This window comes from Anthonomus grandis, chromosome 2 (genome assembly GCF_022605725.1).
Source record: "Anthonomus grandis grandis chromosome 2, icAntGran1.3, whole genome shotgun sequence".
NCBI classification, from domain to species: Eukaryota; Metazoa; Arthropoda; class Insecta; order Coleoptera; family Curculionidae; genus Anthonomus; species Anthonomus grandis.
In genome coordinates, this window is record NC_065547.1 from 14,526,735 (window position 1) to 14,545,190 (window position 18,456).

At 35.6% G+C, this 18,456-nt stretch overlaps 1 protein-coding gene across 1 annotated transcript in view; it reads left to right on the forward strand.

Moving 5' to 3' along the window:
• Positions 1-18,456, forward strand: part of LOC126750378 (cytospin-A-like) — a 240,202-nt gene that overhangs the window by 266 nt on the left and 221,480 nt on the right. The window contains exon 2 of the mRNA XM_050459990.1: positions 48-176. Coding sequence (XP_050315947.1) covers positions 171-176 — 6 coding nt within the window. The 5' untranslated portion in view covers positions 48-170. The remainder of the gene's footprint in view (positions 1-47; positions 177-18,456) is intronic.

An 18,456-nucleotide genomic window follows, 5' to 3' on the forward strand; every position in this document is an offset into this window, starting at 1 on the left:
TTATTTATTTATTAATGTATTCTCGATTTCAATTGGCTGTAATGAAGAAAGAAAAATGCATTTGCGAGCACTTGTGCGGCCGCTAAATTATTCGCAAGGTGTTCGGGCTGATCGCTTGTCTTGTGCTGATCCGGTCATTGTGTGGGAAAAAATGCTAGAAAAACCTTAAAATGAATGTAAGTACCTAGAATTCTTTATATTTTAACTTATTGTTGAGTGTTATATGGAATTTATACTGATTTAGTTTATTATAGGTTTGTAATAAGTTTTCCGAGGGGGTGACACATGTGGGTCCCTTATTAGGTAGTGGATTAAGTTAAGAAGTTTGATGATAACTATAATATCAATAATACTTGCTAATAACATTGTCATTGGTTAGTACTGCTCCTACTTAGCATAATTGTTTGATGTATTTAAGTAAGCCTGACTCTTTAAGGGATCCCCTGAAAATTTCCTTATGGCTTTCTTTTCTCAGTTGAGACCTCACTTAAGTTTACTTTCCTTGTTCTTTGTATTTCTACTTAGTTTCCTTGAGTATAGACTTCTCAAGAAAAGTTAAACCGAGCCTGAAGAGAGTAAATTTTAAAAATCAGTATTTTCAAGATTCAAATTCAAATTATGCTTTATTGTTCCAAATATTTGTTGTTATGCACAAAGCGGTATAAAACATAACAAAATAAAAGTAGGTGAGTACAAACAACAAAAAATATATGAAATATGTGCAAAATAAAAATAAAGTGCTGATAAAACCTAAAGCTAGAAAAACACAATCAAACTTATATGAGTAGGAACTAAATATATTAAAAGGTATCATTATAATATTCTTCAATATCATTTATTTTATTTATTTATTTATTAATGACGGATAGCCCATTACATATAAGTTGAAAAAATACTAACAGCATTCTACAAGCTAACTTAAAGTTATCCAAGATAAGCATCATTGCTTATCTTAATCCAAAAACCCAAAACTAATCCTCTGTAGTATAACATAAACAGATCAAATTATAAAAATATGTAATATATAAACCAAGATATAAACTTAAAAGGGTCAAACTTTAAAACTAAATAACAGAATTGACCAATTATTGCTTTTTAAATAAATTCACTGACAGGCCAAATGCTTCAATCATGCAACTACATATTTATGATTTTACAGTAACAATCTATGGGAGAATTTTGACCATAGTTAGGACCGTGAAATGGAATATGGAAAGATTGAAAGGCTATTGTATAATCATGATCAGCAATAAACACAATTATCCTAAATGCGCAAAATTTTAAAAATTTATGCTGAACTCTTTCCACAGGCAAGTTTTATACTGCCTGATAAGGTGACCAAACTATGGAGGCATATTCTAGTTTAGAATGAAGCAGTGAGCCATAGACTCCCTTTATAGCATCAAATGAAAAATTCTTACAATGTAATTTTATGATTTTATGATTAAAATGTAATTTCGCTCACTGATGTTCACTGAAAGATAGATTCTCTTGAAAAATGATCCCCAAATCTCTTACTTTGGTTACATATTTCAACTGTGCCTCAACAATATCCAAGTGTTTATTCCAATGAAAAAAATTTACTATGAAACATTTAATACCCAGACAAATTTACAATATTCCAAACTAATAAATAAGAGTGACTCACCTAGATGACTTAAGACCTGTATGTGTAGTGTCTGTCTATTATCCAATAAACAATAAATAAAATAAAATTATAAGAAATATCACCATTTCCAATAAAAATTAAAAAAAAAAAAAATAAATAAATAAATTCCTTCCTAAAGATACATTTTTATTTATTGAATTTAAAAGAGTAGAACCTTTTTTCAATAAGAAATCGCTTAACACTCTGTTTAAATAAATTACGGCTCTGAATCTGTCGCAGACCCGCCAATAACATGTGGTATGCCTTTACTGCTTGATAAGTTGGGCTTCTTTCAAAGAAAGCTGACCTGTGTGCAGGTATTCCAAGAGCTTCTCTGTTTCTTGTTATGGTCGTCAAGTCTCGTGAGTACCCATCCTGATTTGTTGGAAATAACTGAGGATGCTTCTTAGTGAACATCACAAGTGATAAGAAGTATAGTGATGGAGCAGTAAGTACACCGAAACCATCAAAATACTCCCCACATGATGTTCTGGGAGCCACTGGGAGTCCAAATATGCACCGAATTATTCGTTTTTGCGCCTTAAAAATATTTTGGGCATTCCTTCCACTACCCCAAAACATGATGCCATAATTTAGCACTGACTGAATGTTTGAAAAGTAAAAAATCTTAATGGTTTCTATAGTAAAAAATCTTAATGGTTTCTATTGGTAGTTGATCCCTGAGTCTACGAATAAGACCACAGAGGCTGCTCAGTTTTGATGTTAAGTAATTTATGTGTTTTTTGTAACTAAGACATCCATCCAAGTGCATACCCAAGAATTTAATACTGCTCAAACACTCTATAGACCTTCCATTAAGTTTTACATAGAGTGATGTGTCTTTTTTGAATTTAGAAAATGTAAGCAGGCCAGTTTTTTCAGTATTTAATTTAAGTTTTTTTTCTTCACACCATTTTTTCATTTGTTCAGCTGCTTGAGAGCATTTTATTGAGATGACGTTCTGGGTGGAACCGCTTTCCAGCACCCTGACTAACTAGATCAGCTAATATATTTGCATTTAAGTTATTAACATACAAAAGAAATAACACAGGGCCCAAAATAGAACCCTGTGGTACTCCCTGTGTTAGCTTTGCTGGAAGAGAGTATGTCGTTTTCCCCCCATCTGTGACACCAACAGTTTGCTCTCTGTTATTTAAATAAGATTTTAAAAGTTGTAAACCCTGACCTCTAATGCCATATATCAAATTTAAATTATAATTTTTTTATAATATTTTTTTTATAAATACCTAATAATATACCCAAGTTATATAAAAATAGTGTCTAAAACCACCAGGCTTTAAATATGCATACCTACTTAATTAACACTTGCAAACTTAAACACACATCTAAACGAGTTTTTTTAAAGTTTCTATGTTTTCAAAAATGTATATGATCAACATTTTTTCTTAAAAACATAATTTTTTTGGCAATTTTTAATTTTAAGGCGAATAAGATTATTTATTTTGGGTGCAAAATTATTAACAAATCTCAAATTTGCATTAGTATTACTTTTAGGTAATTCTATAAAATTATGGGTTTTATTTCTTGGTTCATACTTATGATTTACATATTTTTTCAATTAACAATTTTTATATACAAAAATACAAGATGTATAAAGACCGTACATCAAAAATAGTCTTAAAGTATAACAACCTTGTAGGGTGAAGCCTATTTTTTCTATAAATTACTTTAAGTAAATAATTTTGTACAACATTCAACGAACTCAATGTACTCTTTCTTATACATACCAGCCCATACAGAATACCATATCTTAATAAGGATTCTACAAGAGATTTATATAGAGATAACAAAAGGTTTTTTTTTAAATGTTTTTTAAGACATAAAATTTATAAATTATTTTTCTAATATGATGTTAGTTTTTCTACCTGATTTGCCCATTTCAGATGCCCAAGTATTTTATTTTTGAAACCTCTTTAATTTCTTGGTTTGAGTTTTCCACTTCTATGCTGTTAAAATCCGGACGGTTTGCCGATGTTATAGAAAATCCCATGTAATTTGCTTTGTTTAGATTTAAAGTCAATTTAAACGTATTTAACCAATTTTGTACCACTGTTAGTCCATCTATCACATTTCGTTTGGTTTCATTCCAAGATTTTGTAGAAAAGATTAAAGCGTCATCAGCGTTATTAAACTGTCATCTGCGTAAGATATTATTGAGCCATTTTTAAGTTTTAAGTTAGTTAGGGTATTTATATATGGTAAAAACAATATTGGACCCACCACTGTGTCTTGTGGTACACCTATTCTCATTTTTAATGGATCACTTAACGTTTCTCCTATTTTAAGATATTGGATTCTTTCGTATAAATACCTTTTAAAGTGAATGTCTTTAAAAGCTATTTAAGACGACACCCCTGATCCCATTCTTCTCGAGACTTTCTAAAAGCAGTGTATGTGGAACTGTGTCAAATGCCTTCGCTAAATCTAAAAACACAACTATGCATTTTTCATTGTTATCTATACTGACAGTAATCTGCTTTATAAGATGGTAAAGAGCATTTGACGTACTCAAGTTTTTTAAAAACCCAAACTGTTTATTAGACAAAATTGAGTTTGATTGTAATCGAGTAAAATCAAGTAATCTGTCCTTATAGCACTTTTCAAACATTTTTGTAAAATTATAAATTAAATTAATGGGTCTATAATTGTAAATTTTTTATTAATGTTTTATATTATTTGTATTATATTAATATGTTAAATTAATTATTAATTATTATATTATATTAATTAATTTTTATATTATTTGACAATTATAAGTTTTTATAATTGTCAAGGAAAAACATGTGATTATTTTTTATTAGTTTTGCGCTAATTTTATCAATACCAGGACTACCATTGGTTTTCAAAGAATTAATCTTCTATATTTTCGTCTATAATTTCACTTTTATTTATCTACTGGCTTAAGATCTTTTTTCATTTCATCACTAGTTATAATGCCATTTGTGTTCTTGTATTAAATTGTCAGACAATCTTTCATTTATTATTTCTAAGTGTATTCTGCTTAATATTTTTTTATCTTTACTAATAGGTTGTATTTTACCATTATTTAACATAACTGGATCGTGATCAGTTAAGACCATGTTTAATATAAAAGAGTTAAAATTAAAAGTTTTCGTTTTTGTTTTGTTTCTAAGAAAAATGTGATCAAGGCATGATTTTTCTCTTAGGTAGATAAGATCAATAGGATAGAAAGTATGTGTGTTTTCTGATCGTTTGATAAAAGCTTATAAAATAGCACTTCAACACATCCAGACTAAGCTTACTATTTCAAGTATCATAAAATCTTCCTGCAAAAGTGTCTGATTCTCTTGACAGTTAATCATTTTCATAATTTTAAAGTCATCAGCGAAACCCAAAGCAAAGCTGTTCTGAAAGCAATTAAAGATAGGATTTGCAAATAAATTAGAGAAAATTGGAGTAGCTCAAAAGGGACATTATTCAACAAGTGGGAAAATAACAAGGGGGACTCTACTTAAGAAAAACCCATGATCGACTCGATCGAAGGCCTTTGAAAAATCTGTATAAATTGAGTCAACCTGTTTAAAATCCTCCAAGGCTGTGATTAGCCTATTTTGATGTAACAACAAATTTGTGACTGGGGATCGATCAGAAAAAAAGCCATGCATATTGACTAAATTTTTGCGCATCCACCTCAATTGATCACTTACCAAGCTATTAAAAAGTTTGGAAATAGAGGACTGAATACAGACTCCTTCATAGTTTCTGACCTCACTCCTTTCCCCATTCTTAAAAACATGCATTACAGAACTATACTTCTATCTGTCAGGAAATACAAAATTGTGCAAATACACTTTTTGCGAAACACATTTGGTATGCCATCAGGACCCAAAGTATATCTATTAAGCAAGCAACAAATCCCATTGAAAATGTCCTGAACTGAAATTGCTGCCAAACTTAGATTTTGAGAAAGCTTACTTGTTGATGCAATGACATTCATTCCAAAATTCCCATTGCTGCTCCTTACATAGATAGTTTCAAAGTAACTTTTAAACAAGTTAACAATGGATTGTCTATCATCTGCAGATTCTTCATTATAAAACAAGGAGTGAGGAAGATTCTGAGTAGATTTTAAGTCTTGAAAATATTTCCAAAAATATTTAGGATTATTCTTAAACTCTAAATCAACGTTGAACATAAATTAATAAAGAATTCTTTATTTAGCACCTGGCTAGTACAAAACAAATATACAAACATTATGTAACAAAATAAAAAATAAGATCAATTACCCAAGTCATTGTCCCTTTAAATAACTAAATACCTTGCTATTAAAAATGTTCAGTGATGGAGCTTCTTTAATTTCGACTGGAAGTGCATTAAACAGGCGAACTCCTTAAAAAAATTATGTTTTTTGCAAAGCTACCGATTTTACAGGTTGATTATGGTAATTCTGCTTTGACCTAATATTATAATGGTGAAACTTTTCTCTTTTCTCCAAAAAAAATTGTAAAATATTGTGGTAGAAGGCCATGTTCAATTTTATATAACAGGGTTAAGTTCGCCTTTTTAACGCTTTTCCCTACTGGTTTAATATAACCCTCAAAGCTTTGTTTTGTTACAATTGGAGCCTATGTATATTTTCTTGTGTATAAGATATGAACAATGTCGAACAATAATTAAAATAAGCTAATATGATCACATTAAAAACTAATTTTTTAGTCAACATAGTTAAATGGTTTTAAATGCGTGACAAAAATGAACATTTTTTACCCAATTTTTTACAAACATAATCAAGCCAGAAATTAAGTTGTGTGTCAAGAACCACCCCGAAATATTTAATATCAGCAACAAATTCCACCTTTTTTGCATTTATATATACAGGGTTATCTGATTTAGTACACTTATTACAGTTTGATTTTGACCCTAAGGCAATACATTTTGTTGCAATATTCAACTTTAGCTTATTCTTACATAGCCAGTCGTAAACAATATTCATTTCACTATTCATAATCCGGGTTATACTATAAAATCTTTTCCTGCTACGCATATTACAGTATCATCGGCAGACAAGTGAATAAAAGAATGTTGTAACACAGTATTTATATCATTTATATACCGAGTGGTGTGTCGCCGAGCGGAACATAGGAAAACTCATGTAAATTTTAAGGGGGTCGATTATTGGCTTCACTGTACATTTTATAGAAGAAATGTAAGATAACTTTTTGAAGAGACCAATCTGGCAAACCCTTGTGCAAAGTTTCAAAACATTTTAATAAGCGAATCTTGAATTATTTAATTAAATGTAATCGCAAAATTAGCAAATTTTCGGTTCAGGACCCAGAATACTTCCCTGCGGAACACTTAGGTGGCTTTCAATTTTATATGATAATTTATTTTTTACTCTAGTTGTATTAAATCTATTACTTAAATAATCCTTAATACCATACTTTTAACACCACATAGCTCTAATTTTTTAATAAGAATGTCCCTATTAATTGTCTCAAATGTCCTTTTTAAGTCAATAAAAACGCTTAAAACTATGTTTCCTTCATTCATTTCTCTTCTCCACTTAGCACAAATATACTGCAGAGCGGACTCGCATGAATGATTACTTCTGAATCCAGATTGGGACCTGCAAACTTCTTTCTTTCTTTTATACTAGGATCTCAACTTACAAAACTTAAGATAATCTAAATGTGACCCAGATCTAATGTATTTTCTATGCAACTTTCTTTTTTTGGAAGTATCTCAATTCAGAAGAAAACCACTTATAGGATATGTGCTACTCCGAAACTTCTTGAGAAGGACAAGGAGAGCAATTTCTATTCCCAATATCTCATAAAAACAATTCAAATTAGACTCAATATTGCTAAAAGAGAGGTCCTGTTCCCAACGAATACCGCCTAAAAAATTGTTAAGACCTTATAAAATAAATAAATAAATAAAAACGTTTATTTAGCACTTGGCTAACTTAAAGCTAAACTGTGGTGTGTTTCCCTAGCGGTAAGGATTCCCCTTTGTTCGTTTCCATCCTGTACAGGGTGACCCAATAAGACTCTTCCTCGGCCATATCTCGGGAACTGTTCTTAAAAAAAATTAAAAAAAAAAAAATTATTAGGTTAATCGGTCATGAAAAATCGTTGGAAAATATTTTCAAGTTCTAAAAATTACCACCAGAGGGCGTAATTGCCATCTTAAATTTTAAAATTGCATTTTTCTTTAAATTTCGCATAACAACCTAATTTTTTTTTACATTTTTAAAGAGAACCAGGTTATCTATGATTTTTGTAAAATAAAAAAATCAGCCATTTCAAAAACAAAGATGGTGGAGCGCGTTCAGTTGTTTTTGCAATAACTTGCTTTAACTTCTTAACGGTTTGACCGATTTTAACAAATTTGGTATCGTTGAAAAGAGCATTCCTTGGGCAATAAGAATCAACCAAAATATAGTTGATTTAGTTGAATCCTTTTCCGCCTGGGGGCTAGCTTTGACACCATTCCCAAAATCCTAAAAAAATCAAAAAAATTAAATGGAATGATATGACTTTTTCTTTATGAAAAAGTAGCCAAATAACATCCAAACAGGCCAGTGAAAACCGTTTGTCAAAATGTCTTTCCTAACCGCAAATATTGGGAAAATAAGGAAAAAAAACGCATCCCGAACGTAATAAGTCACTTTAATATTATACGTAGGCCTTGGTAAATGAAACAAATGAAACATGAAAGGAACAAGAAAGTGATTTAATGGCGACCCAGGTGTTCAAAATGGCCTCCGTCATTTTGGACGCACATCTGAAGACGCTGATGAGTTGAAGAAACAGCAGTTTCAATTTCAGCTATTGGGATATTTAAGATGGCATTCCTAATTCTTGCAATCATATCCTCGCGGGAAGTTGGCCTTGTTGCACAGACTATATCCTTAATCCTTCCCCAGAGATAAAAATCAAGGCAGGTTAAATCGGGAGACCTAGAAATATTCATTAAGTTTTAATACGTGTGCAATTATAAACAGAATCATTCCAAATAGGCAACGTCTAAAGATTCTTGTGGTAAATACTTGCCTTGGCGCCCAAGGGAATAGGCTTCCTCTTCCGATCCAACGGTCAGGGAAGGTGGCATCTAAATACTGGCGAACAGCAAGAGCATAATGGGCGGGGCAACCATCATGCTGGAAAAACATATTTTGGCGGACATTCAGCGCAATATCTTCCATTAAAATTGGAAGAACATTTTCTAAGAAATGTAGGTATGTTAGACCATTTAATGCGCCGTCCAAAATATATGGACCAACAACCCGCCCTCCAATTATCCCACACCAAACATTTACACTATATCTCCCTTGATGCTGAACTTGTCCAAGCCAGCGCGGATTATTTCGGGCCCAAAAGTGCATATTATGTAAGTTTAAGTGCCCATTGCTATTGAAGGTGGCTTCGTCAGTCCACAACACAGTTGAAAGAAATTGAGGATTTTCTGCTATTATGCTTAATAGCCAGTGGCAAAAATCTAGCCTTTGGTCGAAATCCGGAGGAGAAAGGGCTTGGTGTAAGTTGATATGGTAGGGATGTAGCCTAAAATAGCAAGAAATGTAAAAAAACCCTAAGATATGATATTTAGCAGGTTACATACCTATGGGTTCGAAGAATGCGGTGAACCGTACTTTGAGGAATACCCAAGTCTCGAGAAATCTCTCTAGTACTAATTTGGGGATTGATTTCTACAGATGCCAGGACATTAACTACATTTTGTTCGTTATTTTGCCTATTTCTAATCATGGCAGGTCTATGGATGCTACCTGTTGTTAACAGGCGCTGGGCCAAACGCACAAACACGCGGCGATGGTATCGTGGTCGATTCGGATAGCGCAAATAGAAGGCGCGGGCAGCGATGGTCGCATTTTGCAAACACTCAAAATATATCGCCAGCAAATTAAATGCTTCTTGGTTAGAAATTGGCATTGCAGAAAAGATTCAAAATTCAAATAACTACACTTTCTGAATGTAACACAGCAGAATAATGACAATAACAATGACAACAACACAGCAAATGACAGCTGTTATTATTTTATAATGCATCATGTTTCATTTGTTTTATTTTCCAAGGCCTACCTATAATATTAAAGTGACTTATTACGTTCGGGATGCGTTTTTTTCCTTATTTTCCCAATATTTGCGGTTAGGAAAGACATTTTGACAAACGGTTTTCACTGGCCTCTTTGGATGTTATTTCGCTACTTTTTCATAAAGAAAAAGTCATATCATTCCGTTTGATTTTTTTGATTTTTTTAGGATTTTGGGTGTTGGTGTCAAAGCTAGCCCCCAGGCGGAAAAGGATTCAACTAAATCAACTATATTTTGGTTGATTCTTATTGCCCAAGAAATGCTCTTTTCAACGATACCAAATTTGTTAAAATCGGTCAAACCGTTAAGAAGTTAAAGCAAGTTATTGCAAAAACAACTGAACGCGCTCCACCATCTTTGTTTTTGAAATAGCTGATTTTTTTATTTTACGAAAATCATAGATAACCTGGTTCTCTTTAAAAATGTAAAAAAAAAAATTTGGTTGTTATGAGAAATTTAAAGAAAAATGCAATTTTAAAATTTAAGATGGCAATTACGCCCTCTGGTGGTAATTTTTAGAACTTGAAAATATTTTCCAACAATTTTTCATGACCGATTTACCTAATAATTTTTTTTTTTTAATTTTTTTTACGAACAGTTCCCGAGATATGGCCGAGGAACAGTCTTATTGGGTCACCCTGTACACTCCGGCTCCGACTGAATTGGTGCTTTTCATCCATGATCCATCTGTCTACCAGGCTTGGAAACCAGTTGGCTCTTTAATTTGGTTCGCCGACCATTCTTCCCTTGTCGGGATTTCGACTTGAAACCCCTTCTTTAACCTTAGTTTGCCACTTTCTGTAGTGCATCTGGATGTCCGAATTGGTATGTTAATGTTCTTACACATTCTGAGAGCAATCGTCATATGGCCTTGTCCTAAGTGAACATTGCACCACCCTCCGCTATCCCTCATCCTCTTATACGTCGCCATGGCCTCAGAAGCCAAGAAGAATATTTAGTGGTGCCGCAGCAGACTTCTAATACTAAATATTACTTGTGATGGTGATGATGGTTGGCAAAAGACGAAACGTCGTATTAAAAATCTAAAAACACTATCATGTAGGACGAAGTAAGTGGCAATGCAAAAGTGCAAATTATTTTTAAATCGGAAAGAAAGTAAAATCAAAAGAAAATAAAATCGATTTTTGAAAATTTCGGATTTTTTAGAATATCTTCGGAACCATTCGAAATATTTAAATTTTTTAATCCATTTAACCATCTTCGTATCTCTAGTAGATTCTGTGATTCCCATATTAAGGGTCGAATTTGAAATATGCAATTTTTGTTTAGAACTCTTTTGAACAAAACTTCTTTCGGAAACAAAGTTACCAAAATTCAATTAACTGAATACTTAGTTGAGAATAAACACACAAAAATTGTATTGTTATAAAAAATGTCACACAAAAATTTAAAAAAATATATTTAGCAAAACGATTGAAATATTTTGCTTGGCAATAAAAAATTATATTAAAATATCTATTTTTGTTTAGAATGCAGATTCCCTGGTTCTTATTTAAAAATTTTATATCTGCAGATAATTATCGTGTATCGTAATGTTAAAAACGACTAAAGATTTGCGGCTAATTTGCTTACATAATAAAAAAATTCAATTTATTAATTCTTCATTAGATGCATAGAAAAGAAAAAATAAATGCATGCAAAATTTGTAAAATTTGAATGATAACTACGAACATCCTGTATAGGACAGAAAAAAACCATTTAAGTCAAAGAATCCTCCATTCTTCTAGAATCCGAATTTATCCTAATATTGACATTTCTGATGTCAAGATGAAATTAAATAATTTGGTGATTTTCTAACTTTTTTTGTAAAAAAAATTATTGCATTAAAACTGCGCATGACAAAGTAGCCATATTTAGCGCATATACAAAGTAGCCTAAGGTGGTCCCAAAAAAGAAAGAAAAAGAATGGCACTCCATTTTAAACAGTGCTGCTTATATCGCCACACTTTTTTGAAGCACCTTGTATATCACAATATTTTGCAGGCATGCTGTATCCCATCCCAAAAAAAACTTTAAGAGGTTAGAAAATGTTAATGCTTTTGTTTTAGGCTTTATGGAAGACCGACGCACTGTTACAGGACTCTGTATCATACATGTGTCTGCCTGGTGTGTGTATTCTTTATATATTTAGTGAACACCGTATGTTCTTTGTAGTAACTTAAAATTAGAGAGCCATAATGAGCAGTTATTAGTAATATATGGAGATCAAACTCTGGCATTCTTTTGTCATGGCTCAATAAAATTAAATGCCTAGAAAGGAGCTGTCCTAATGTATGTCACCAGGATTGCCTAAAGTGACATTTAGATTGATTGGAAATGTAAATCATGTTCTTACTGCCCATCACAAAGGGATCTTTTTGAAGAGATGCAGAAAATTTCCAAGTCGTTGGTGGAAATGAAAACTGAAATGGGAAAATCGATTGAGTTTTGTCAAGGCTCAATTGAAGAAAATAATAGTTTAATAAAAAAACAAGACAAAAAAATCTCAGGATGTTTGGATAAAATAGAAGCTCTTCAGAATAAATGTATCCAGCTGGAAAAAGAAAATACTGCCCTCAAATCGCTCCTTAATGATCAAGAACAACATTCAAGATCTAGATTAGATTTAGATTAGATTAAAATAAGGGTGAAGTTTCACTGCGACCTAAAAGATCTATTGTGTGCCCCTTTCTAATTACTGCTTGATGTTATTCTCAAGTCAAATTACTTCGTACAATCCTATGGCTTTAATAAAGGCTAGTAGTTGTGACGGTTCCAGTAATGAGATATTTCCTTCTGGAATTACATAATTTCCGAGGTGCATGGCACGACTTTCGGCAACTGTTTCGCATGCAGTCACTAGGTGTTCTGGGGTCTCTTCCTCTTCCCCACAGAATCTGCATTCACCTGTCTGTTCTAGTTTTAGTTTCCTGCGGTGTTCTCGAAGGTGACAGTGCCCTGTTAGGAATCCTGTTACAATCCGTAGTTTAGTTTTAGTTAAACTTACTAGAGCTTTAGATTTTTTTGGGTCGAGGGTTCCAAGGAACATCTTGGAGTGTCTCAACCCTGGATGATCATCCCAGAGGCTTTCTCTGAGTTGATCCTCCATTTTTGTAAGCTCATATAGGTAAGTATTCTTTCCTATGCCGCAGAAAGGTTCCGGTCCTACAAATTGATAACCAGATCCCTTTTTTGCCAGAATATTGGCTTCTTCGTTACCTTGCACGCCTGTATGTCCAGGTACCCACAATATTGTGACTTTATTTCTCTTTCCTACCTCATTGAGTTTGCCCAAACAGTCTCTTACCATTTTAGAACTGATGACATGTGAACTCAGTGCTGCTATGGCTGCTTGACTGTCGGTGAAGATTGCGATGTCCTGCTTGAGGTAGTCTTTGTTCAGGATTAATTGAGCGCATCTTGCTATAGCGTGTATTTCCGCTTGAAAGACACTGGTGTATTTTCCCAGTGGCTCTGAGTATTTGGTGCCAGGCCCAAATACTCCAGCTCCTGTTCCTTTTTCGGTTTTAGAACCATCTGTGTACCATTTGATAGTATTCTGTTTAAGTGAGCGGGCGACAGATCCATTTTCCCAGTCACTTTTGCTGTCAATTTTTGTACTGAAATTCCTAACAAAGTGATATTCCCGAGTTATATCGTCCTTGGGAAGATCGAACAGGGGAATGGATCTTGTTTGAGATACCCAGGCTCTCTGATCAATGTCCCTACTGTTCGTTCTATCCCTTGCTAATCTGAACATGGCCCTTTTAGCAGCTCCCTCTACTGCCAGGTGAAGAGGTGCCAGGTCAACTATGACCTCCAGTGCTGCTGTGGGGCATGTTTTCATAGCTCCTGTAATGCATACGCATGCAAGTCTTTGAACCTTGTCAAGTTTACGCCTTACTGTACTTAACTTTGTAGTGTCATGCCACACCACTGCCCCATATGTGATTATGGGTTTAACCATCATGGTGTACATCCATCGCAGTATTTTTGGGGAGCATCCCCAGTTTTTACCCGCTAGGTTCCTACAGATCATAATGGCTTTAGTGGCCTTGTTTACTGTGAATTCTAGATGCTTGTTCCAACTAAGCTTACTATCCAGTGTCACTCCTAGATATTTTACTTCATCCGATGTATGTACAACTTGTCCGCCCAGGTGGATGTCCCTGGTGGGTTGCATTTTCCTTTTACGAGTGAATGGTACGATAGTAGTTTTCGCTGAATTTATGCTCAGCCCCACTGATGTGTACCATTCTTCCGTGATGCTTAGGCTTCTTTGTATGAGGTCGTATAAAGTGCCCTTATACCTGCCTTTGACTATAATAACGATATCATCAGCATATCCTATGCAGGTGAAACCGAGATTTGTCAATATCTCAAGTAGTTCATCGACTACTAGACTCCATAGTAAGGGTGAAGTTACCCCTCCTTGAGGCGTGCCACGAGTAGTTTTGATGCCTGTGGTCTGTTCGCCCACAGTAGTCTCAGCCGTACGCGTGGCAAGCATTTGACAAATCCATCGGATTATGGTTTTGTTCAAGTTTCTTTTTTCCAGGGCATTTTTTACCGCTACATGTGACGTGTTATCAAATGCCCCAGATATATCTAGAAAGGCGCAGATGGCTGTTTCTTTCTCATTCAGGCTTTTCTGGATGATTTGTGTCAGTTGATCTGCCCGCTCTATAAGCATGTTGACACTGATGTAGAGGTGCTCTCTCCAGAATGTCATTCCTGATATGGTTGTCTACAATTTTTTCTATTGTTTTCAGAATGAAAGACGTAAGGCTGATAGGTCTAAAGGATTTGGGGTCAGTCCCATCTTTTTTTCCTATTTTCGGTATGAAGGTGACTTTTGCCCTTCGCCAGCTACTGGGAATGTATCCCGACGCTAAGCTCGTCCTTGCTATTCTACTCAGGTGAGGAAGGATTTTCTCTTGTCCGTTTTGTAGGAGAGCAGGAAAAATTCCATCCACTCCCGGTGACTTGTACGGTTGAAAGGTGTTTATTGCCCATTTCAACCTTTCTGTCGTAAAGACGGTCCTTGCAACTTCCCAGTCCTCTTTTTTAGGATTGGTGTACTTTATTGGGACCGTTTCCATAGGTTCGCACCCTGGAAAGTGTGTTTGAAGTAATAGGATGGCTTGCTCCTCTTCTCCCTTCGTGTAGATGCCATCTAGCTTTTTGAGGGCCATTATTGGGTATGTGCCTCCCTTAGCCATTGCTTTGTGCAGTCTAGCCGCAGTCGGAGTGTTAGCGATTTCCGCACAGAAAGTTCTGAAGTGCTGTCTTTTGGTTTTTCTTATCTCTTTGTTATAAAGAGTAAGCACTTCGGCATATACCTGCCAGTTACCGTCTCTTTTCGCTGTATTGAAAAGATGACGCACTTTTGACCTTAGTTTTGACAGGTGTGTATTCCACCACGGGGCGTCTTTAACGGGTCTCTCACTGGTCACTGGGCAACTTGAGTCGAACGCCTCATTTATTGCACGTGTGACAGCTTGTGAGTCCTGCTCTAAGTCTAGATGGTGCGGTTTCCCATTTAAGCTTAGATAATTTAAGTTGTTTTCCAGATTGGTGTTGTATAATTCCCAGTCTGTTTTTCCTGGGACCCTCCTTTCGGGTCGATTGTATTTAATGCTGTCCAGCTTGAATTCGATAATCCTGTGGTCGGACAGTGATGGTTCAGCTGATACTCTCCAGTCCTTGATGTGGTCTCTGAGACTGGAGCTGACTAAAGTAATATCTAATACTTCCGATCTTGATTTAGTTACGAATGTTGGTGTAGTTCCCACATTCAGAACCTCGAGATCGGTTGTCGTTAGATATTCAAGCAGACACTCACCTCTAAAGTTAATATCTGTGCTTCCCCATGTGATATGGTGAGCATTTGCGTCGCAGCCTAGAAGGAGTGGTAGACGCAATCTGCTACAGTATTGAATCAGCTCTTGCACTTCTGCTGGTGGTGTCATAGGCCCATCTCCAGCAAAATATGCTGACGCAATTACTATGGTCCTGTTGGTGTCCCCAATGTCGAAATTTACGACAATAGGTGTTAGGTCCCGTGTCATGAGTTCTGAAATACTTATGTAATTGATGTTATTTCTTATAAGAATGCAGGCTCTGGGTGATTCCTGCCTGGTATCATATATTACTTTTGACGTTTTGCTTGACAGACCCTTGATCTGCCCCCGATTGATCCAGGGTTCTTGGATCAAGACTAGTCCCAGATCTTGCTTGACAAACATCCGTGCAATCACATCGGAGGATGCTCGTTTGTGTTGCAGGTTTATTTGTGCTAATTTGCTGAATTTAAAGGCTTCTGGTTTGGCAGAGTGAAGTCCTCTTATGATTTGTCAGGGCCATCCGGTCCGTCCCCCTGATGGTCTACATTAGGTCCCAGAAGCCTATCTTCTTCTTCGCTGCTGATGACATTCTCCTCAGCGGAAGTGGTCGGGTTGACATTGAGATCGAGGTCCATGCCCTCGGTCTCTTGTGTTTCAGTCGCTGTAGAGGTGTTCTCATTGGCGACTGGCTCGGAGGAGGTAGAGGCTGAAGTGGATGGATCAAGCTCCATCTTTTTGTCCTTTGCCTTCTCCTGCTTTCTGAGGCCAGATACGGGGATTTGCCCAAACCTGTAGTGGATAGTGTATCCCTTTGCCTGGATGCTATCCGCAGATTTGGTGTCGATCCCAACAGAAAGCACTTGACCGTGGCCATTTCCTTTGGCGCTTATTACTTTCCAGGTCTCGGTGGAGATCTCTGGATTCTGTACTCCAATGAGTTTCAAGAGAGCTGTGGTGTCTTGCCCTTTGCTCCGTGGAAGAAAAAGGCTGATGGTATGCGCTTTTGGGATGTCCTCTCCTCTTTTCGCTACCAGCGCTGGCCCTTTCCATTCCTTCAACCTAGGTGCCATCTGAGCCAGCCATTCTGCTGTCTGCTCCGACTCGCAGTCCACAAGTATCATTCCCGAGCGAAAATGAATACCTGAGAACTGCAGGCCCTTTGTTGTGCTGTTGATCATTTCTGATACGATTGCTTCCTCCACATCTGTGAGTTGTTCGGAGGTTAGAGTTGCCTCAGGGTAGTCCTCCAGCAATACTCCGATTCTGATGAGCTTTGCCGCTTTTGCCGCATAGCTGGTGGCTTGCCCTGCTATGTTTGCAGACTTGCTCGTCTTCATTACCCGGGGATCGTCACCGGTTCTTTGCTTCTTTTCCCTCTTTTTTTGTTGGGGTGAGATGAAGTCACTTCCCCTCTTACCTTGGGGGTTTTTGTTAGGCGATGCCTTGGAAGTTTGAGGAGGTTGTTCTTCCTTTCTTTTTTCCTTGTCGTCTAGGACTTTTTTCCTCGCTTCTTCGGGTGACATGCCCTCGTGAAGAAAGCGTAGGTATTTCCTGACGCCTGCACCACTAAGTCCACGTCTTAGTGGATCGTCCCTTCCCCCAGGCTTTCCCAGTTCTGGAAGAGAAAAGGAAAATCTCCTTTGAGATTTTGAAGCAGTTTCTTTTCCCGCTTGCTTTGTGGTGGAGGGTGTTCAAGATCTAACAGTGTTGAGATAGTTGGCGTCCCTGAACTAAGGGATGAAAATGTAATCTCTACAGTCGTTAAGATTGCCAGAGCCTTAAACGTCAATATTGGGGAGGATCACATAGACCACTGCTATCATATAGGGGAGGTACAGGAAGAAAAACATGAACCTCAATCCATGTATGTGAAGTTCATTTCAAAGATTAAAAAGGAGCAGTTTCTTGGTGCTAAAAAAGTGAGACGGGATCTTTGTGTGGGCAGTATATGCGAGGGTGTGCAGGGGGTTCACGCGAAAAAACCCGTGTACATCAACGAATTTCTAACAAAGTCTAATCGTGCGTTGTTTAAGAAGTGCCGTGACTATAAAAAGAAAGAAAACATAAAATACTTGTGGGTGAGGGATGGAAAAATTTGTATGCAAAAAATGACACTTGAAGAAGAAGTTTGTAATCTATACAGAAAATTCATTGATTGATGTTATCTGAAAATGAAGGTAAATATTTAAAAGTTTACTATCAAAACTGTCAAGGTCTTAATTCTAAGTTATTTGATTTTAGGCTATCAATCTCTTCTTCAGATTATGATGTTATTGTCTTGACGGAGACTTGGATCCAGCCATCTATCTATGACCGCGAGTTTATCGATCAAAGATATATAGTTTATCGAAAAGATCGTGACCTAATTCGATCAGGTAAAGTAACGGGAGGGGGAACCCTGGCCGCCGTCAAGACAGAAATATCCCAACTGTTACCCATATCGTGCAATAATAGTAACATAGAGGATATCTGGAATAAATTATGTTTTTCTTCTCAAAACTTGTATTTATGTAGTACTTATATACCTCCAAGGATGTCATATGACACTTATAGTGAATTTTTTGATATTGCAGAAAGGTATCTACAAGGCCAAAATAATAAAATTCTTATTTTAGGGGACTTTAATATACCCACTTTAGTAGATGTAAAAATAGGAATATTTTTAATAACATAGAAAGTAGATATAATAAGATATATTATATTTACAAATGATAAACCTGTTAGACTTGCGACAACATAATAAAATTCTTAATGACAGAAATAGGGTTCTTGATCTTGTTTTGAGCAATTTTACTTTAACTTTAAATAGAAACGACTCTCTTATAAGGGAATATCCGGATCATCCCACTTTGTTTTGCAAACT